This window comes from Triplophysa rosa, linkage group LG2 (genome assembly GCF_024868665.1).
Source record: "Triplophysa rosa linkage group LG2, Trosa_1v2, whole genome shotgun sequence".
NCBI classification, from domain to species: Eukaryota; Metazoa; Chordata; class Actinopteri; order Cypriniformes; family Nemacheilidae; genus Triplophysa; species Triplophysa rosa.
The window spans coordinates 29,715,360-29,736,634 of NC_079891.1; the positions used below are offsets into that span (position 1 = coordinate 29,715,360).

The 21,275-nt window shown below is 40.0% G+C and overlaps 2 protein-coding genes across 6 annotated transcripts; one reads left to right on the top strand and one right to left on the bottom strand.

Annotated features, from left to right (window-relative positions):
• The first annotated feature begins 1,191 nt into the window (after positions 1–1,191).
• ankle2 (ankyrin repeat and LEM domain containing 2) lies at positions 1,192–11,670 on the top strand. 4 transcript variants are annotated; one of them, XM_057325692.1, is made up of 13 exons: positions 1,192–1,473; positions 2,350–2,826; positions 4,637–4,831; positions 4,973–5,166; positions 5,451–5,639; positions 5,998–6,120; positions 6,211–6,283; positions 6,376–6,545; positions 6,622–6,728; positions 6,870–7,060; positions 7,881–8,727; positions 9,262–9,393; positions 9,794–11,670. In XM_057325692.1, exons 2-13 carry the CDS (start codon positions 2,373–2,375, stop codon positions 10,020–10,022), a joined length of 2,904 nt encoding a protein of 967 aa, XP_057181675.1. In that variant the 5' UTR covers positions 1,192–1,473; positions 2,350–2,372; the 3' UTR covers positions 10,023–11,670. The 4 variants fall into 4 exon arrangements, with proteins under 4 accessions (XP_057181675.1, XP_057181693.1, XP_057181666.1 ...); XM_057325710.1 differs by having other exon boundaries at positions 2,353–2,826; XM_057325683.1 differs by lacking the exon at positions 1,192–1,473 and adding an exon at positions 1,714–1,846.
• A 4,576-nt stretch (positions 11,671–16,246) lies between these two features.
• On the bottom strand, positions 16,247–21,192 carry pgam5 (PGAM family member 5, serine/threonine protein phosphatase, mitochondrial). Of its 2 annotated transcripts, none has more exons than XM_057358453.1 (6): positions 20,773–21,192; positions 20,361–20,533; positions 18,424–18,549; positions 18,207–18,295; positions 17,730–17,860; positions 16,247–17,268 (listed from the first exon to the last, which is right to left on the bottom strand). In XM_057358453.1, exons 1-6 carry the CDS (start codon positions 20,967–20,969, stop codon positions 17,118–17,120), a joined length of 867 nt encoding a protein of 288 aa, XP_057214436.1. In that variant the 5' UTR covers positions 20,970–21,192; the 3' UTR covers positions 16,247–17,117. The 2 variants fall into 2 exon arrangements, with proteins under 2 accessions (XP_057214436.1, XP_057214427.1); XM_057358444.1 differs by having other exon boundaries at positions 17,730–17,863.
• Positions 21,193–21,275: the final 83 nt, after the last annotated feature.

Below are 21,275 nucleotides of genomic sequence, written 5' to 3' on the forward strand. Positions count from 1 at the left end.
AGATGATTACTTGTTGTCTCCCTTTTTATATTCTGTTGTGCAGATGCATATTGAACCTTAGAGAAGTACAAAATTTGATTTCGGATCCAAATTAGTAGCGTATGAAATGACTTTTTTTTAAAATGGAAAACCATCTGTACTGGAGAAACTTTGAAGATGCTTTCTAGTTCCCAGTCAAAGTACATGTAAGATATCGAAATTTCTATACGTAACATACACTTATTTTAGGTAGGCTATGTTCTGTTAGTTACACTACTAAAGGTAAAATGGTTCTTTCCAGCAATGCCATAATTCCACCCCACCCCCCGCCAAAAAAAATTATAAAAATTTATTTCTTACCTTAACCTTTTTTTCACAGTTTATAAATTATTTCATTGGCTGCAGTAAAACAAGTCATAGTAAGTGTAATATCATAGTAAGATATACTTGATTTTTTTTAAATGTTTGCTCATTTCCTACAGCCTAGCCTTTATTGTGCAGTATGCAGTACTTAAATAGACATAAACATATCCTTATTTTTTACAACATATTAAATGTTTACAATTCTTTACTTTAGTGACCTGTTCATAAACAGGTCTCAGAATTTGTCAAGCATCAGTTTTGTATTGCACTCCCCTCTTTGTTCTATTTTTTCATTCTTTTATTTTCTTGTTGACAGTAAAATGGTTGAAAAAAATACATAGACATATAACACAGTGTAACAAATTTTTGTTTTGCCCTACCTTTTTATAGTTCTTGTACAATTCTGTGGTTCTAATTAATGTGATCATATTTATTTTCATGTAGCATCAATGTTTTAGTGTATATTTAACTCAAGTAAATTTTGAGCTTATAGCCTATCATTAAATGCAAAAAACAGCACAAATTGTCACATAATTAAAAGATTATTTTCAAATTGTCAATGTCAGAAAATTCGAGACATTTCTGAGGCACAGGGAAAGTGGGATGAAGCATTGATGGGTGACACTACGTCTGGAACCAGTTCGTGAGGACAGTATAAGACAAAAACGATCAAATGTGTTAACTGTTATGTTAAACTGTTGTGTGACCATTTTTTGCTTATTTTTTTGTGAGCACCGTTGATGATAGTAAAAAAAATACAATTCCTACAATTTTTTTATTGTGTAATAAATACAGGTGGCGACCATTGGGAGCGCTGCTCACCCCTTTCAAATGCCAACAAAGGCAACACCGAGCAAGACGCTTCCGGGAAGCACGCTTTGTTTAAACGTTAGTTAAACTGAAATAACAGCTGTGATATCGATAACTCATTTTTAAATTTGAACAATTATCATTTTCTGTACCATTATCTTTTATGGAAAGAGTCTCTTTAGGTACCATTGTGAGATTTACTTCTTGTTCTGCTACATAACGTTTCGGTAGTCATGCCTGCATGGAAACTAAACATGTAATGAGCTCCTGGTTTGCATCTCTTCTCCTGCGCTCTTCATATATTTGCTTGCAGAAGCAAAGGTAAAACTCAGATTTACTTGACAGGTTTGGTTTTAACTTGCTTTAGTTCTATGTCATTGTTAGCTTTGTTAACTACCATATACAAATCATAGCTTGGCTTAATTGTTAACTATTTGTGGGGTGTCATGAGTAAAATAGTGTGTCTGAATGTGCTTTTAGTAAAGTTGACAAGTCTCTTTACCCGGCATACACCTATAAAACACATGAACCCTGCTCGAGCCACTGCGCAGGCACGGAGTGTGCCGCACGCATGCGCAAACCGATCTGTAAACAATGCTACCCTTCCAGAGCGTCTGAGCTATTCAATATCATATAAACGTTTAATTGATCGCACACGCACATCTGCGCGTTCACACCGCACAGCTGATAGATGGTAAGTGCCGCCGAAATTACGGATGACATTTTCATCACGTTTTCTTTTGACGTTTGTCATCACCATTAATCACGCTCGTGGAACATACAGACAAAAAACTGGATGGATGACAGTTTGGGCGTGACGCGTCGGTTTCGGTAAACTTTTGAATGTCGTGAATATGTGCAGATGATGACGTGGAGTGAATGTAGAAGAGTTTCTTCCTACCATTCACTTTATGCACTTGCGTTTTTGAACAATACCGGGGAGATTGACGCTGTCAGTCTACCGCTGTTGTGACGCGTCGTGGCAGAGACGGCGTGACGTCACCGAAGTAAAGGATTTCTCACGAGCACCATGATTGTAGGCCAGAACCATTCTTGTGTCATTTGGGAAATGCTCCACCTGTGTCATAACATCAAGATTTTGCCCACATACCATTGCTTTTATTGCATTTGTGCATTTAAGTCCACGTGTTGTAACCCTATCCTTCTTTTCCACAAATGTGTATGTGTGTGTTGCAGTAGGTTACCGTAGCAGCAGAAGCATGGACGCGGTTCTGAGCAGGTTGAAAGGTCTGAGTGCCGACGAGCTGCGGGAGGAGATCCTCAAAGCCAACCTGAAGTGTGGGCCCATCACTGCCACCACAAGAGCCATATTTGAGCGCAAGCTGGCCCGGACTTTGGTGGAGAATGCTGGAGTCACCGAACCTGACAGTAATGGTGCCTCTGTGGGGACGGGCGATTCCGGGAGTGTCATGCCAGCCAAACAGCCACCCAGTGCCACGTCAGCATCCCCGGATCCGGATTGCGATTTTGGGTACGGTTTGGGTCTTAACCCCCCAGAGGAGGAGGGTCTGATGGAGTCGAGTGGAATGGTGTGTTCATCTAATGTGGAGAACTCAATGTCTGAAGCACAGACTCCCTCGAAAACAGCACAGACGTCACCCACTTTTTTCTACGGTGTGTGTCCTTTATGGGAGGATGTCCTGGCTAGGAATGGTAAGAAGGTGTTTACCTTTACATCAAAGGCTTTGACTTTAATTGTTGCTTTTAATCAGTGCTCGAATTGAGTCAAGTCTTATGGGGGGTCTTTTTGGTGGGGGTTAGTCTCGCAATATACAATTTATACAAAATACACAATATTTGATCTTAATATGCATAATTATATACTATTTATTAAAAACAGGCTTACATAAAAGAACATGCTTATTTTACTGTATTTTGGATCAAATCAATGCAGGCTTGGTGAACAGAAAGGACTTTTGAACAGTAGTGTACGTCCAACAGAATAATTCTAGCATTATTGACCAATGTAGTATTTACTATTTTCCCTAAAAATAACTGGATGATTGACACTTTGTGATAATAATGTTTGTTCCAAAAGACTTGTTTAAATGCAAGAAACTAGTTTATTAGATATTAAAAATATAAATTGTGACAAGACCGGCTGTCAGTCTGTGTGTTAGTGTTGTGGGAATTTTTCAACGATTTCAGTGCTGTTTACATAGTTACGTCCAGTAGGTGGCGGCAAGGGACCGTTATGAGTGAGTGAGTCTGTCAGTCAGCAGACTATTCAACCATTTCAGTCCAAAAGTTTTATTCAGCTTTATTCAGGAACCAACTATGGCTATCAATATGTCAATCATAGCTATTTCAAGAGTGAATCCCGCATTAATATGCCGATGTAAATTCCCGAAACTTTGCAGCATGTATGTGGCCGTTGGTTTTAGCAGCATGAAAAACTAGTTTTATACAATTCTGAATGGATTATATATATCACAGAAACCGCACAACGAGCACTCCCTTTCTAATTACTAAAAAGCTGTCACTCATCTTCATCGAGATCTCTAACGTAGCACCCCAGAACCAGGCCTAATAATAATAATATACGCAAGAAATACAAAAGCCCCGACATGGAGTTGATAAATATAGTGGAAAGATATAGAGAGAGAAAATTACCCCTCAAAAAAGTAGAAGCTTCCTCTTCAGGACTGCGAGTGGTGGTTTATTGTTCTCCATTTTTTAGCTGAAGTTAGCTTCACCGGAGCGACGCCAGTCATGTCAACGATGTCCTTAGCGGTCTATAGACGTGGGGCGGGGCGTTTAAAATTTAAAGAGACATGACAACTAGCTTAATATAAATTATTGTAAATAATTAATTGACGAAATGTACCATATCCATTGCATGAATTTAATCACATTTGTCATTATCATTTTTACTCGAATAAAAATATCTGAGGGATTCCCCTAAATCTATATTTTTTACTTCTTATGGAGGGTCCCTAATGACTTATGGGGGGTCCCGGATCCCCCCAACCCCCTTCAATTCGAGCACTGCTTTTAATGCATATGCCAGAGACTTACGAGGTATGAGTCGAACCCTTAAGCCTAGAGTTGCAAGTGCATTGCTCTACCGAAAATGGGAGACCATTTTATTTTGTGTTTCTATGCGAAATGTTGATAGAGTTGAACAATTACAAAAGTACAGCAGTGGTATTGTGGCACAGTAATAGTAAAATAATAAAAAGGGTTTTCATATACAGTATTTATAGTCCAATCTTCTACAGGCAATACCATTATGATGTGTTTTTGTTACCTAATCTTAAAATCACAGTGTACAGTAAAGGACACATCTTGTAAAAAAATGCAAAATATGTCTCTCTTTACAATTATTACGTTATGTAATATCTTTTAAACCCTAATACTGGACATCTGATAATGGAAAGTTGAATAAGCTCGAAATGTGTTTATGAGTTTAAACCTGTTATAATATTATAACCCAGTTGCCTTCTTTGCATTGCTTTTGTAGAGCGAGCTCACGTATATACAGATAAGAGAGAGGCTTTGCAGGCTGTTAAAATGATGAAGGGGGCTCGATTTAAGGCTTTCTCCAACCGCGAGGACGCTGAGAAGTTTGCCAAAGGCATCTGCGATTACTACCCTTCACCTTGTAAAAGCACCCCGTGTGTTTCTCCCATCAAGCCTGGCCTGGTGTTTGGTAAAGGTAAGATCAGATCTCTTCTGAATGTAAGCACACTGTATGTTCTATTATGGTAACTAGTAGTATAATTTTAGGCTATAGATCATGTTGTCATGTTAGAGAACTGGCCCATGGTTTACCTTGAACGTTTTTTCCGTTCCCCAGACCACACGTCTCTTGTAGAATCTGACACGATCAACAGGGAGAAAGCGAACAGTTTTAAGAGCCCTCGGACTCAAGATTTGACGGCGAAGCTGAGGAAAGCTGTGGAGAAGGGAGATGAGATGGCCTTTTCTGAGCTGGTCTGGAGTAACCCTCGATACCTCATCGGGTCCGGAGACAACCCAAGTGTAGTCCAGGTGAGAACAGAACCTGCGGTTACTGAAGGCAAGATGTGTGTCGTCTGTACAAACATAAGATTGCTGGTAGTCTGACTGTTTAGTCTTTCCAGATTAACCTACAGATGGTATTCAATATTCCAGTTATTTATTCACAAATTGCAAACATTTGATCTTATACATTTTTATGATTGAGATGTCTGCCTGTGAAATAAATCTGTCATGTCAAATACCGTCTATTTTTACTTCTGTGTTATTCCACTTGTTTACTACAATATCTGTAATGTTCCGAAATGTTTCTGCAGGAGGGCTGCAGGTATAATGTGATGCATGTGGCCGCTAAGGAGAACCAGCCGGGCATCGTCCAGCTTCTGTTGGACACTCTGGAGAATCCGGATTTCATGCGGCTCATGTACCCGGACGACCCGGACAGCATGCTACAAAAACGTATCCGATATATTGTGGACCTGTATCTCAATACGCCAGACAAAGCTGTAAGTGAAGCCTTTTAGTAAATAAATGTTGAAGTGGCAGCTTTTTTCGAGGCTATGTTCAAAACCCTCGTGGGTCTCCAAATTGCACACTGATGTGTCACGCAGGTAGTGCTCTTTAAACAAAGTGCATAAGAGATTAACGCTTGCAGGTGCAGCAGGAATTTTGTTCAACTTTTTTACTAAGCTAACAATTTAGAGCTTAGGACTCTTCAAGCACAAATATGTTTGCCCAAAACAAAAACAGCCATTCTGTCATGATTGTGATCATGATGAAACATGATGAAATGTTATCTAGATAGGCAGCTTGCTATATTTTGTGGCAGAGCAAATAGGCTAAACATATTTTTGTGTTTCGTAGGGGTTCGAGACGCCCCTCCACTTTGCGTGTAAATTTGGCTGCCCAGATGTGGTAAATATACTCTGTTCTCATCCTGACATCGACAAAAACTGCAAGAACAAGTACAACCAGAAGCCTTCTGAGGTATGTTAGCTTCAGTACGTTTGTATGTTTATTAAGGTTTTGTCATTGCTGCATTATCAATCATCTGTTCGTGCATTTTACAACATTTAGGTTGTTTGTGAAAGAATGAGAGAAAAGGGTAAATGTCAGGAGATCAGGCAGAAGATAAATGAATATTTAGAAGGTGAGTGCTTAGTACATCCAAACATATGTTTGTATTAATGTCACAAATAAGCCGTGTTGCATGTTCTTACAGTGAATTCTGCTTGCTCACAGATCGATTATACATCCCGTTATTGAGAGCCACAGATAACTCCTCCCAGCCTGTGATTGGTGCTCCTTGGTCGCCTGAGCCAATGGAAAACCTTTCACCATGGTTACCCAGAAGCCCAATGGATCCTATTATGGCAGTAAGGGCCTTTGCTGGGCCTTTAAGTCCATCTAATGTGAGTCTAATGTGAGATTTTGACAAGTTGTCAGCAGATGTTTTACTCCATAATTTAAAGAAATTTGTTGTTTTAGGCTGATGAGTTCAGACGGGCGTGGAAGACACCTCCGAGAGAACGAGCTGATCATTTCCACAACATTTTAAAGTCAGACCCTGACCGCGGTGCAGAAAGAGTTGGCCGGTTAGTGCCAACCTACAAGTATAGAAAGCTAGAAATAATTTCCATTATCAAACAATTATATTTTGTTTGAATTATTTAAATTTTAGTTAATTTTCACACTTTACAAGTCATGAAGCTTTGATGAAAACCCCTTGTTTACAGAGATCTGGCCCATGAGCTCGGTCACCCGTGGGCAGAATACTGGGATTTCCTGGATAGTTTTGTCGATCTGTCATCTGCTGAAGGTCTTAAAGCACTTGAAGAGTATCTCAGTAAAAAGGACTTCAGGGAGCGTGCTCACGAGGAGGCCGGAGAGAACGAAGCTAGCAACAGGTTTAAAACCCCATCTCCAGGTTTGTCTTCTGATCCTTATAGGGGCCATATCAAATCTATGTATTGTAACTTTTTTTTTCTAAAGCGTATGTTAGTCAAGGTTTCTTTCATAAGAACAGACATTTTGTTTTGTATGTTCATTCTGACCCTCTGGATTAAACAGACTTGCTACTGTACCTTTAACATTTTTATAATTTAATGGTAAGCTTGTAGCAGTACTGTACAGTCGTCTCACAGTTTTATAAATTACAAGATACAGCATCACAATATTTTTTTAGCATTTTTTTAAAACAAAATTCAAATAACAGATTTATTTTCAAAACTGTAAAAAAAGTCTTGTTATAGAGTTTACAACATTCAACGTTTAATTGAACCTTTTTTATCTAATTGAATAAAAAGGAAATACTTTAGGTCGGTCTCTAAAAAAAAAGAAAGAATTTGGTCTTAAATTGAAATCAATAAAGGAATTGAGAGCCCTAACTTAAGAATTTCTTAGCAGTAAATGAACATAATAAAAAATAAAACCTATATTTTCACACATCGTGTATCGGCAGCTCAACCAATAGTACTAAATAAATATCATATCATATATATAAAAAATCGTTATAGCTCTACAAAACACAATTTTTTGTATCTTTATTTATCACGTCACAACAGTATCAACATTAAATGGCTATTAATAATATGCAAACAGATATTAATATTTTCAGGTGCTTCTGGTTGTGACATCACGATATTCATGATGCGTTTTAATGCGTTTGTGGACTGGAGAGGGAGTAAACATTGTGAATATCGTGTGGAAAATCCTGTTTTTCATCAGATGTTCTTCTTACACTTCAGGAAAACTCAAAAAGTTCTGTAACTCCATCTCCGTTGGGGCATTTCTGGATGAGAGTGATGACATCAGTCTGGAAGAGATCAAAAACAGGCAAAATGCTGCTCTCACCAGCATCTCTTCCGTCTGCTCAAAAGATGGCCTGCAGGGGGCGGTAGGGGGAATCGAGTTTCACATCCTGCCCGTCTCTCACAACGCTGATCTCATAGAGGCGGCGGCGGAGCAGGATCTTTTGCTCTCTGAGAAATCTTTAATTTCAAGCAGTAAAAATGGCCTGTGCGAGCATGGCCCCGGAGACGGGACTCCGAACGGGGACAAAATGTCCCCTCGTATCTGCGGTGCCTCCAATTCCTGTATGCTGTCACCCATCTCAAACCTAATGGCGGAGTTTGAGAGGATGTCCCTGCACGACGATCTAGACAGGACCAACAGGGATAGGAGAAGAAGCGGGGGCAAACGTCACAGGGACGCCCAACCCACAGAACTCACGTCTGGGTTGGGCCGCCTCTCCTTGTCGTCTGAAGATGACTCTGTGTTTGAAAAAGGCAGGATGTCTCTTTTACGAGCAGTGGAGAAGGATGGAGTGGAGACCAGAAATGAGGATGATGCCAGGTCCAGTGCGAGTTCGGGAGAATACTTTCTGGCCAGTGAGAGGCTAGATTTTCTTAAGAAACGGAGCGTTGAGTCGCCTGGGGGTGAGCGAACTATCTGCGCCAGATCAAAGTCATGGGATCATGGGGGGAGAGACCTCAGCTCTTCAGGATCCTCCAGCTCATATAGATCTCTAGATAGTTCTCAGGACTTCATATTGAGGACTCCTCCCAGAGTGACGAAAAGACTTTATATCGAAGGGTGAGAGGCTTATGTTCATCCCTGTGATACTTGAAAATAAAAAAGGATTTCAGGTCATTGCATATATGAAAATATCACATTTTTAAATCAAATAATTCACAATATCAATACTATTAATACAATATTAATATGTCCCTTAAGTATATATGGGAGATATTATGGTGTTATTGATATTGTGTGAACTCTACACATTATGATAATATCCTAAATAATTTAGCACCTATTTAAAGTTTTGTTTTAAGACCCACAATGGTTACAGATTCAGAAATGCTCTCTCTAATCCTTACACTCACATTTTAAGTGTGATCTGTTTGGCCAAAAAAGATGAATTTGACTAATAGTATTTTGTAAAAAAAAATATATATATATATGTAGCATAATATTGTTATAGCGATTTCATTACTTGATAACCACAAAGTGAAAATCTATTATCGTGTCCCAATTTACCCTATATTACACAAATACATTATGGATGTGTGGGACAACTGCTGCAATATAAAAGTTGTTCTGATTTACTTTTCTTTCCCTTTTTAGAGATTCGCCCACTAAGTTGGACCGAGAGGTTTTGTTGGCTTTAGGAACAACAGATGTTGACCCTTCGAAGTATCCTATCATTCACAAATGGAAGAGCACAGTTCAGATATACTCTCAGTCAGAAATGCAAAGGTAAGTTTATAAGTTTATCTATTTAGCTCTTAAAATTCAATTGGGTTTTGAATGGCTGTCAGGGTTTTATTGTTCTAAACCAGGAGAATATCGTACCTTCATATCATTATTAGTGCTATAGTTGTGGTGTGAGCCCTGCTATTTTGTTAAATTTAGAATCATTTTTACCAACTTTATCTTTATAGTTAGTTATCGTTCCGTTCTTTGTTTAAACTGGCCTTTAGTATTACAGCTGTTCTGTTTAATATGGCTTTAAAACGTTAACTGTATATGCAAACGATCACTGACAACATTTTTAAGAGCATGAAAACCCTAAGACACGTTAATTTTCTGTGTGAGTGATGATGCAAACTGGCAAACATGTTTAGTAAGAGCCTTCATGTTTTCGGTACATTTACAGCTGGCAGACTCCCGCTGTGTGCAAAAGTCATTTCAGGGCTCACCCTGTAACCCCTGGCTCCCCGGCAAGCAGTTTGATGTCCCCCACGAGCCGTTTTAGCCCAGCCCGTCACGTGGGCTCTCCGGACTTCTGCAGCCCCGGACGCTACAGCCCCGCCCATTCAAACTATAGCCCCGTAAGCTACATCCAACGCATCCGCCTCAAACATTACGGCGACGCCCCCATTTAACAAACACTCCCCATTGTGTCCAACCTCACCCTGAATTTCCACCAACTAGTAACTGCCTAAAATAACAAACATAACCAAGTACAGTGTTGCCTGTTGAAAGGATGCAATGCAGCAGAGGTCAAAGATGTCATGATGGAAGCTGGAGAGACATTCGGATCGGCTCATACTGGGCTCCTGTGCTGGTACGATTTCACAACAGGCTGTCTTTCAGTTTGCTTCAGGTTCTAGTGTAGAACACAACTATATGCACATCCCCCAGGGGTTCCTGAATCATGACGTGTATATTCAGTTCTCCTGTGATGGTCATATAGACTTTTTCTAATCTAATCTTTGTTTTCTAGTTTCTTTCTTATCTATGTGTGTATGTATGCTTGGGAGATTTATCTGTGGATTTAATGGAAACTAAATTGGGCAAAATAAATGAACACAGTAACCCAGAGCTAAATGAATAATTTAGAAGTATATTGTTGAATTTCTTTTGTTAGTTATTTGTCAGTAGCACAACAAATACTCATTATTAATGGGTATTTCATTGTTTTTAAGTAAAAAGGGTCAATAGTCTGCCATATGATGTTTTATTCTTTAATTGGGAAACTGCCTTAAATTTCTAAAAAGAAGACCAAGTGAGCAAGTGTTCATTTATGCATTGTTAATAGCAGCCTTATATGTTGGGGGTAAAATATAAGAGATCTATAAAGAAAGGAATGTGAAATATTCCCCTTTTTATTTGTTAAATTCAATAAATGTGGTAATTTCTCATTACATATTTGTTTTGCACTTTTAATTCACTTTTATGTATTTTGATGCTGTTCATTTTGACCAGCAGATGAGAAATGGTTGGTTGAAAAGTATAGTGTATGGTGAGCTGTGCCACATTTAAACACACAAAGTGATTGGTAATGTGGATGGTGAGTTGGTTCTGACTTGTGTAAATGTCACAATAGCTGTAAGACATCCACGATTGTGGATCCTGAGTGTTGTAAGTGCACCGTAAAGTGTTCTAAAGACCGTCTTTCATCCCATAACTAATGTCTGATATTTCAATTTCACAGCTAAATCATGTCATTTTCTTTATTTGCTTTTTTGAAGATTAATTTAACAAACTGGAATCAAAGTTACATGTGAGTTTTAGAAATTAGACCGTTGTGTAGGTGTTCCACATCCATCATTACTTCAACATTGAATTTGTTTCTCAGTGTCGTGCTGGCCTGTTGATCTTTGCTTTGTAAAGCTTTAGTGCCTTTGATAATGGTCTGGTTGGAAGGGCCCGTGGCTCGAGGTGTCAAACATGCTCCGGACACACACACAAGCTAAATAGACGTTTTCCTAGTATCAACTGCAAAACTCAGTACAGTAGCATTGGCATATGCAGTGTCTGAATACCTCTTAAACAAGATTGTAAGAGAAACGGTTTACAGTTTCATTCTTGCTAGTGTTGTATCAATGCCAGCCTTACTTTTTGTTACATAATGCTTTGTAGTGCCAACACTGGTGTACTGAAAATGAGTTGCTGTTTATTGTTAACAACTGAATTATTTTGTTTTTCCTGGCTTAGTTGCATGCGATTTAAGTCCTATTTTATTACGGTATATGTCAAAGGAGAGTATTTGATGTTCTATTGACGAACAAATAAATAAAGTGCACAGTCTTTTAACTGTACTGACTTTCTCTTACTACAGTAAGACAACCCAAAATTTCACTTAAAGGTGCTGTGTGTAATTTTTTGGAGGATCTATTGACATAAATGATATGACAGAAACCACATAACTGTGGTTCAGAGGTATACATAGACCTTACATAATGAAGCCTTGTGTTTTTATTATCTTAGAATGAGCTATTTCTATCTACATACACCGCGGGTCCCCTTACATGTAATTTGCCATGTTGTTTCTACAGTAGCCCTAAACGGACAAAGTGCTCTACAGAGCACATTTCGTATGACATCTTAGTTCTGTGTTAACTGCCGTAGTACTTCAAAAGGGAGGGGTGGAGTGAGTCGATGGTTGCAATCTGCAACCTCACCATTAGATACCGCTAAATTTCATACACTGGACCTTTAATGCAAATAGTCTGGCGACAAACTTTAAATCACACTTAAAGAAACAACCACTTAATTCATTTTTACTGCCACATGTTCAAATGCACAAACAACTTACTGTACAAACTTTTTTACACTTCAAACTACTTGGGAAACATTTATATGGATAGTGCACCCAAAAAAACAAAAGGCAATGATTAATTTGTCAGATCCAAGGGAAGTATTACCCAACTCAGCCGCCACATACACTTTCAATCTGAATGCTGAACTTTCTATATCCAGAAGATGCTGCAAGAAATCCAAAACGCAACCCACTGAACAGTGTAATGGGTCAACATTGTGGCTAGATCACCACTCACAAAACACTTTCCACTTACAAGCATACAACTTCCGCATTGATGCAGCACTAACATTTTGTCCATGGCCCTCTGTGAACATTCCAAGAGTGGCCCGGTGGACCAGGGGCCACACCCACAATTTCAGCCGGTCAGGATATGGATGCCATACCTTCCCATCCACTGACTCAGCTGGTCTGGCCTGCTGGGTAGGCGACAAGGTTACCAACAAGAGCAGAGTCTGAAACCAAGGCCTTGCAGGCCAATGTGGAGCCACCAACAGCAGACGGTGACCGCAGTCGCACACCCGACAGAGTCTTTCAGACGAGTGGTAACGGTGGGAACGCATACAACATCACATCAGGCCAATCGTGGGCTGGTGCATCCAGGCCCAGGTACCCCGGTTCATCCTTCAGGGAAAACCAACGATGGCAATGAGATGTTTGACTGTCCGCAAACACGTCCTCTGCCGCATTTCATCAAAACCACCTCCGGGTGTAGAGTCCAATCTGCCTGCGAAACCTGACCACAGAGCATCTGCAGCACGATTGAGACGACCTGGAAAGTATACCGCTCGGATAGAAGGCAGGTTGCTCTGAGCCCAAATAAGCAAGTCGTGCGCTACCCGAAGTGCACTCCGTGACCTCGTGCCTCCCTGGTGATTGATTTATAACACTGTCACTCTTTTGCGCCAAACTCCGCTCCATCTGAGATGGCTGGCATTTGTCTGTATGACCTCCCACCATGAAGGTGGTTGTCCCAAAGGAACCCCTCTGAGGAAAAACTGCCTCGTATATTTCTATACGTCGCTATTCTTTTTTTAAAGATTTGTTTTTGCCTTTAATTGTACACCTATTGTTAGAGAGGACAGAAAGCGAAGTGGGAGAGAGAAGGGGGTGGGTTCGGGAACCCAGGTCGCCAGATGCGCAACATGTCGGAGCACTGCCCACTAGGCTATCGGCTCCGACTATACGTCGTTATTCTGCCCAAAATAAACATCAACTTAAAAAAAAAAAACATCAGAAGTAACAATTAATTTAAACACACATGAACTAAAAACTTATCGAACATTATAAACCTATTGATTTAGATTACCGAGTTATTTTGTCACATCATCTCATTTAGCAAGCTATAAGCTAATCAGGATGCACCCATGCTAACCATGTGCTTGCCTTGCATAACTTTGGGAAGGTTAGGTTATCCCCATGCCCCAAGATCCCACCACCTTTAACGTTGAGGAGTTTTGGGGGAGTATGTCCTCAATCAAGTGCAAGGTAAGAAATATTTGGCACCACATGACATACACATAATTAATTGAAATCATAAAAGCAAAGCATTTGAGTAATAGAGGCTCTTGGTTCCTTTTTTCAAAGGTGACCGGTTTGAGCCAGTTTGGGAGGCTTTCTAAAATAGCTGCATTAGTGTTAGTGCTCCCTCATTCAATGCAGACGCTGAGAGGGTTTTCTCCATGGTTGGACTAAACAAAACCAGGAACAGCTTGGCACTAGATGGAACTCTGTCATCCATCGTGACAGTGAAAATGGCTGGCCTGGAACCACAGTGTTTCAAATGGGAGCCACCAACCCCTGTGCTGAAGGCCTCAAAACCTGCTACCAACACTTACAATGAACAACACTAACCATTATCTCTCTCTCACACTCACACACGCACACACACAAACCTGCACTAAGAAATGCTGAATTAAATTTTTTTATGTGTACGAATTTATGTGACACCCCCGTCCCCACCCAAACCCCACCGCCGCCGCCAAAATCTCACTCTGAACTCAGTTCAAAACTTGAGAGCGCTGAAACTTAGTTGGAGCCTTCTGTGAATTTGGATAGACACGTAACGTTAGGTTACACATTAGCACCATTCGCACGAGATTAGCATTATCTGGGGACCTCCTGTGATTTATAAATGACCCCCCCTTACTGATTTATTTCCCGGATGTGATGGCAAGGCTTTGCGTATAGTTTGTATAGCCTATAGTTGTATGGTGTTTAATGATATATGACCATACCTGTCAGCATTTGAGACCCGTGATCGCGAACCGGACAGAAGATCACCGCGATCGCTGGTCTCAAATGTTACGAGAGTTTCCATGATAAACAAACGGGAGACTCCCGGTAATTTATGGATATGACCCAGCACCAGAAATAATACCATAACACTTCATAACAGCCTCCATTATTCGCAAACGGTGGATAAAACTTTGAAAAATGATATATGAGCCTGCCAAATTACAGAGATCCAGATTCGCAAGGGATTAAGATCACAGACAACCTCTGCAATTATTACAAATGACTAACGTTACAGGTCCACAGGTAATACTAACTTAATCCCGTGGTCATAGCAAGCGATCTCTACAAAGCAATAGTGACGCATGGTACAAAAATGTTTTACTCACATAAGATTGCTGCGCCATTCCTATCGGATCCAATATTGACGGCACAGCACTGCTTTCTAATTTTAGTCTCTCCGCAAATCCAGCGTAAAAAAAATCCTAATGTCGGAATCCGAAGGAAGGTTATGCAGCGACTGTGTTCTTCCACAACCAGTCACTGCACAATATTTTGCAATCTTTAACGGCATGTTTATTGCTTGCTCGCTCTATCTGGTTGCGCGCCACTTGTGTTACTTCAGTACTGTCATGCGCAAACCAGTGGGCGGGGCTAGAGAAGTAGTCGTTGATATTCTTCTGTGGAGGCAGTGTTCAACCTATCATAGATAGGTGCATTCCAGGACTTGTGGGCCTGGTGTCAATAAAAGTTGTCATTTCAGTAACAAGGGTGTTTTCAGTTCTGACACTTCCAGGATGTTCGCAATACGATTACCTCTTATATAACAAAAGCTCAGGTTAAAATTGATGTCTTAATTCATGACACCTTTAAATTATGAAATTTTATCCTCGACTTATTTTATAGAGAATTATTGAATTGTTTTTGGTAGTTAATTGTCATTAGCACAACAAATACTCATTTAAATGAGTATTTATTTGTTTTTAAGTAAAGTCAATTGACTGCCATATGTTTTTATTCTTTAACTGAGGAACTGCCTTAAATTTCTAAAAAGAAAGACTAGGGGCCGGTTGCATAAACTACTTAAGACTAGTTTTACAAGTTAGTCATTCCATTTTTTTCTTCAAGTCTGGTCATAACTTCTTAAAGTCAGTTACATAAAAGTAAGATTGGTCTAATTGAAATCAGAAAAGTAAGACTGATTGGTCTTAAATAATTGCTAGTCAGTAAGACTATTTGTTAAGACGAAGTTTATGCAACTGGCCCCATCTTGTGAGCAAGTGTTCATTTATGTATTGTTAATAGCAGCGTTATGTGTTGGGGTAAAATATAAAAGAGATCTATAAAGGAATGAATGTGAAATATTCCCCTTTTTATTGGTTAATTCAATAAATGTAATAATTTCTCATTACTTATCTGTTTTGCACTTTTAAGGATTTTAATGCTGTTCATTTTGACCAGCAGATCGCTGGTCAAAAAAATCGCTGCATTATGAGCCACATTTAAAGACACGTGATTGGTAATGTGGATGGTGAGTTGATTTACTGACTTATGTAAATGTGACAATGACATTGTGGATTCTGAGTGTTGTAACTTTTTGTTACATAATGCTTTGTAGTGCCAACACTGGTGTACTGAAAATGAGTTGCTGTTTATTGTTGACAACTGATTTTTTTTAGTTTTCCTGCATTTTGTTGTGTTTTTAGTCCTATTTTATTACAGTGTACGTCAAAGAAGAGTATTTGACGTTCTATTGATGAACGAATAAAGTGCGCAGTAGTACACATAACTGTACTGACTTTCTTTTACCAAGACAACCCAAGCTTTCACTTAATGCAAAAACACTTTATTATATGTAAATAGTCTGGCGACAAACACTTGCCACAAATGTCAAAATGCACAAACAACTCACGAACGTTACCAGTCATCTTTAACCTTCTTCATCTTTAAGGATTCTCACATCTTTAGCAAATGAACATCTTTCCTTTAAAAACATTCAAATAATTAAGTGCTTAAGGCATTAACTGCAACAGATACCACAAGGCTTTTAGAAGTCTGTGTAAAGGGAAGAGTTGTAAACAAAAGTACACTTGCTGGTTAATACAGTCTTCCCATCACGGTTACAGTTGATGCATTATGGCACAGGAGTGTTTACGTCAAACAGAGGAAATATCAATATCTGAAGAGTTTGGTTCCAAAATGAGATAACTCCGTTTTTAAAAAATCATGTTTTTTATTGTGTTATCGTGTTTTTATTATGTTTTATTGTGGTAGTTAGCTGTATTTTTTGAGTTATTATGGCTTAAATCAAAACAAACCAACCTGCAGTTTGACTGGTATTAATTGGAATGCACAATAAAAAAACATGATATTTGAAAAATGTGTTCTCATTTTGGAACCAAACTCTTCATCTCTTCTCTTGCTTAATTCAAATAAAGAAACAAAAAATAATTACACTCAAGACACTTAAGGACAACTGAACTCCATAGCAACAGATGCCAAAATGACAATTACTGAAATTTTCCATCAATGTGTGATTATTTATGAACTTGCTATAATTTGGCGATGAACTTGACGTCACATTCCAGAATTCCTTTGGAATTTCGTGACTCTAAAAAGAGACAAACTTTTTGGGAAAACATTTAAGCAGAACATTTTGCAACTCTAACAGCTGTTGTCCACTGTATTGAGGTCACGTGGGTCAAGTCCGGGTGAGTTTATCTGGAGGCATGAAGCCGGAGTCTCCAAGAGCTCTGAGAGAAACTCGCCCGCTAGGGCGAATTGTGAGCCACGTGATGCTGCCATTGTTCAGGCTTATCCTCAGCCAACCCTCTGGAGGAAACTGCAAAGCCCTGGAACAAACACATTTACGTACGTTACATTCAAAGTACTTGTCTGATATTTCCTTGACCTGATACCAAGAGTGAATATTGTTTTGTGGCAGCGGGAAAAACTGGTTGTGTACAAAACACATTTTCGAAGTTTGCACCTGCTTACAATAAATATTCTTAATTATGACTGCAACTTTTGGAATCCCCTTTTAATACTACCATGCAAAAGTTTTAAGTCACATTACATGCTTCACCCAAAAATAAGATTAATATTAAAGTAAAAAAAGAATAACTCCAAACTAAGCAAACACATCATCTTAATTAGTGAAATGCCATTTGCACAGTACTGTACATACAATACAAAATAACAAGGCCATCCTTACATTTACACTACGGTAGTTTTGTACATATTACTGCCTAGATTTTTAAAAAGTGCCAATCAAGACAAAAAAACTGCACCAACTAGGCAAGCGAACACAAACCTGCACACAAAATAGCGGATGACATTAGCGTGACAGACGACAATCTCGTAGCTGTCTTCCTTCTGCTTGGCGTCGGCTCTGTGGATGTACCGACGGAACGCCGCCTCGATCCGCGCGCCATCCTCGTGGTACTGCTGAAACCGGCACAAGAGTTTCACAACTACCCATGTGAGACGTTCTCCATCAGACACAAACATTACAGTAGGCAGTGCTGGATATAAGACCACCAGCACTAGAACTAAATGCTGAATTATGCATTTAATGTTTGTTGAAGAACCTTGGGCTAGTTTTGTTTTGGCCTTTCGCAAGCCAGCAGAATCAAAGTAACCTTACCTACGTGTTCAGTTATGTCGCTCAAAAACAAGACTGAACAAAAGAGCCAAAACCAATCAGCCTTAAAAAAGTGGAGACCAACAGACTTATAATGAGAATTAAGGCTTTACTGGACTGATATAAATACATTGAGTTTGAACTGACCACAGCCTCAGGTTTCCAGTTGATGATAGGTGGCACTGGCTCTATGGGCGCACCCTCTCGCAGTAAATCACAACTTATGAGCTCCACGCCTAAAACACACACACACATCTCAAATAAACTGCTCTCTCTTTATTATGCTTCACATTTATTAAAAGCTCATTTTAGGTAATCTCTGATGCCCAAAGGGTTCACTGGTTAACTCTGAATGAGTCTGTACCTGGTAGATATTTGCTGATGATGTTGGCTGTCTCTGTAGCTCTGGTCATAGAGGAGTGGATAAGCACGTCATATTCCAGTCCCAGTGATGCTAACCTCTGTCCTGTGAACTCAGCCTGTTCTCGGCCTGCAGTGAAGACAAAAACCAAAGCAAACTTGATGCACCGTTTGACGCTTGTGTGGACTAATGCTCTGTACATAGCAGACATGTTCACAAGTCTCGGAGGTCCAAGTCCAAGTCAAGTCTCAAGTCATTGAGGTCGAGTCTAAGTCAAGTCACAAGTCTTTAAAGTGGAGTCCAAGTCACATCTCAAGTCTCTGTTCTATTTTTAGCAATAGTTATCTCAGTTATTGTAATTCACAGTGTATGAAGCTAAATCAGTTTTGAAATATTACAACTAATTAACACTACAGAATGTCTTGGGTATTCAAACCAGTGCTTCAAACCAGTGCTGATGCTGGTGTGATATCCTGTGTTTTTTACCGGTGCAAAATCAAAATACATTTTATGCTCAATACTGATGTACTAATATGAACCATTTTGCTGTAATCTAGGCTAAATTAAGTAATGTAATGAATTGCATGATGTGTAATTGAATGTTCCAAACAAAGATTTAACTGTTTCTACATCATTTACTTGACCTTAGAATGAAATTAAACCAGGTCATTACCTTTATTTTTCAGAAAAGTTTAGTGACTACTGGATATGCATTGTTGCAACACAGAGAATATTAGACCATGAACACATGTGTTATATGATGCTGTCATGTGGGGAGGTAACGGAAAAATGTAAATGAAATGTTCTATCAAAATGACTTGCGTTTTTTACGAGTCTCCTGAGTCACGAGCCCAAGTCAAGTCTCAAGTCAGCTGTCCACGAGTCCAAGTCAAGTCGCAAGTCTCAATTTTTGCGACTTAAGTGCGTCTCGAGTCCAAGTCGCAGACTCGAGTTTCCATCTCTGGTACATAGTAGAACAAAATTGGATGCAAATGCTTCGGTGAAAAAAAAAAAGAAAATAAGAAACAAATGACCAACAAGAGGTAATTTGCCCGAAATCCTGCCCGAAGGCATTAGTTCAAACAGAGAATGACCAGTGTGAGTCTTGTAAAATGTTTCTTGAGGCACAGTGACAACTGTACAGTTCTTCCAGTGATGGGAGAGGGCGGCCAACGATCCTCTGGGCTGTGGTAATAACCTTCTTTTTTCTGTGGTAATGACCTTCGCTTCAACAACAAGGTTGTTGTCTCTACACCACACAGAGAGCCGCTCCACCTCATCCCGATAGGAGGATTATTTTCCCCCAGAGATGAGCCCCACCACCGTGGTGTCATCAGCATATTTGTTGCTGGAGTGGATGGGGGTGCAGTCATGACTCATGAGTGTAGAGGGTGTAGAGCAGGGGGCTCAGCACACAGCCTTGTGGGGATCCGGTGTTCAGGCTGATTGCTGTGGAGATATGGGAGCCTACTCTTACCCTCTGAGAGCGGTCTGTCATGCAGTTCAAAATCCAGGAGCAGATGGAGTTGGAGAGTCCAAAGCCCTCAGGTTTAGACACCAGTCTGTGAGGTAGAATAGCACTAAAAGCGGAGCTCAAGTCCATAAACAGCAGCTTCGCATAGGTCACCGTAGACAGCCGTGATGTTTGGTTCGTGGTTGGTGATGGTTCCCCTGCCACACCGGTCTTTTGTTGGTGCTGTTAAAGTTGTCCTCGATCCTCCATCTGTAGTCTAATTTGGCCCTCCGGATGCCCTTCCTCAGATTTCTCAACGTCGCCAGACCTGAAGGCTGTTTCTCTCCCGTAGCAGGCGCTGGACATGGTCATCCAGGGTTTCTGATTGGGATGGACCCTGATACATCTGTCCACCTTAACAGTCTCCCATTATATCATTTCAAGAATATCAGAATATCATTTCAAATCATAAAGGACAGTAATGTACCTAAAGGAGTGAGAACTCTTTCTTTGTCTCCATTCCCACCGAGGTTGTACTGAGAGTGTCGGATGAGGAAGATATGGCGTGTGGCTTTGGGTTTGTTGTTCTCCACGTCTGGACTTCCAATGTCACAAGCGCTCTCCTTTCTCTTCCCGTTCACCATGGAGGAAGGGTCACGTCTGTATGAAATCAAAACAATCTTTTTTCATCAAAATTTATTTACATAGAAATGCCCATTATGACCAAATCTTTTGTTCTAAAACGTATTTTATTGTGGAAAAGTGCTTTAAAAAAAGTAGATTGTTATACTCAACGGAGGAATCTAAGCGGCCAATGAGTTACAAACGACAGTTTATGGTTGCACGATTTTAATAGTTACGTTAAATCATTATTACATCATAAATCCCACATTTCTTACTTATCCCAATTACTATCCCAACCGCTCACACCGGGCCATGTCGAGGGCTGTGCTGCATTCACGACAACGGGAGTCTGTCTGAACCGGTAGCGCTCTCCAAAAAATCCGTGCGTGTCTGCCGCGACCGCCGCGCACACCAGCACCGCGGATCCCCCCGCGAACCCGCATGCCAACCGAAAAGCCCTCCGAAACGACATGATTCAAGTGTGAAGAAAATAACGCACAATGGGGATCTCAGCTGGAGAAGTTAAACCGCCTTCGCTTTTTAAAATACCTACAACCAAGTAATAACCCGTCAGTGACGTGCAGTCATGACAAATGCGTGATGTTGTTTCCAAACCATGTGTGAGATCGTTTTTAATGTAAATTGAACTTCCAGCAGCAGACCAGAGTCACGACTCGACATGTGAAGTACGAGACAAGAACATGACATTGGTGTATAATTGCCTTTCAAAATAAAAGTCTTTAAAATGTCAAACGATATGGGTTCTCTTGGTAAACAA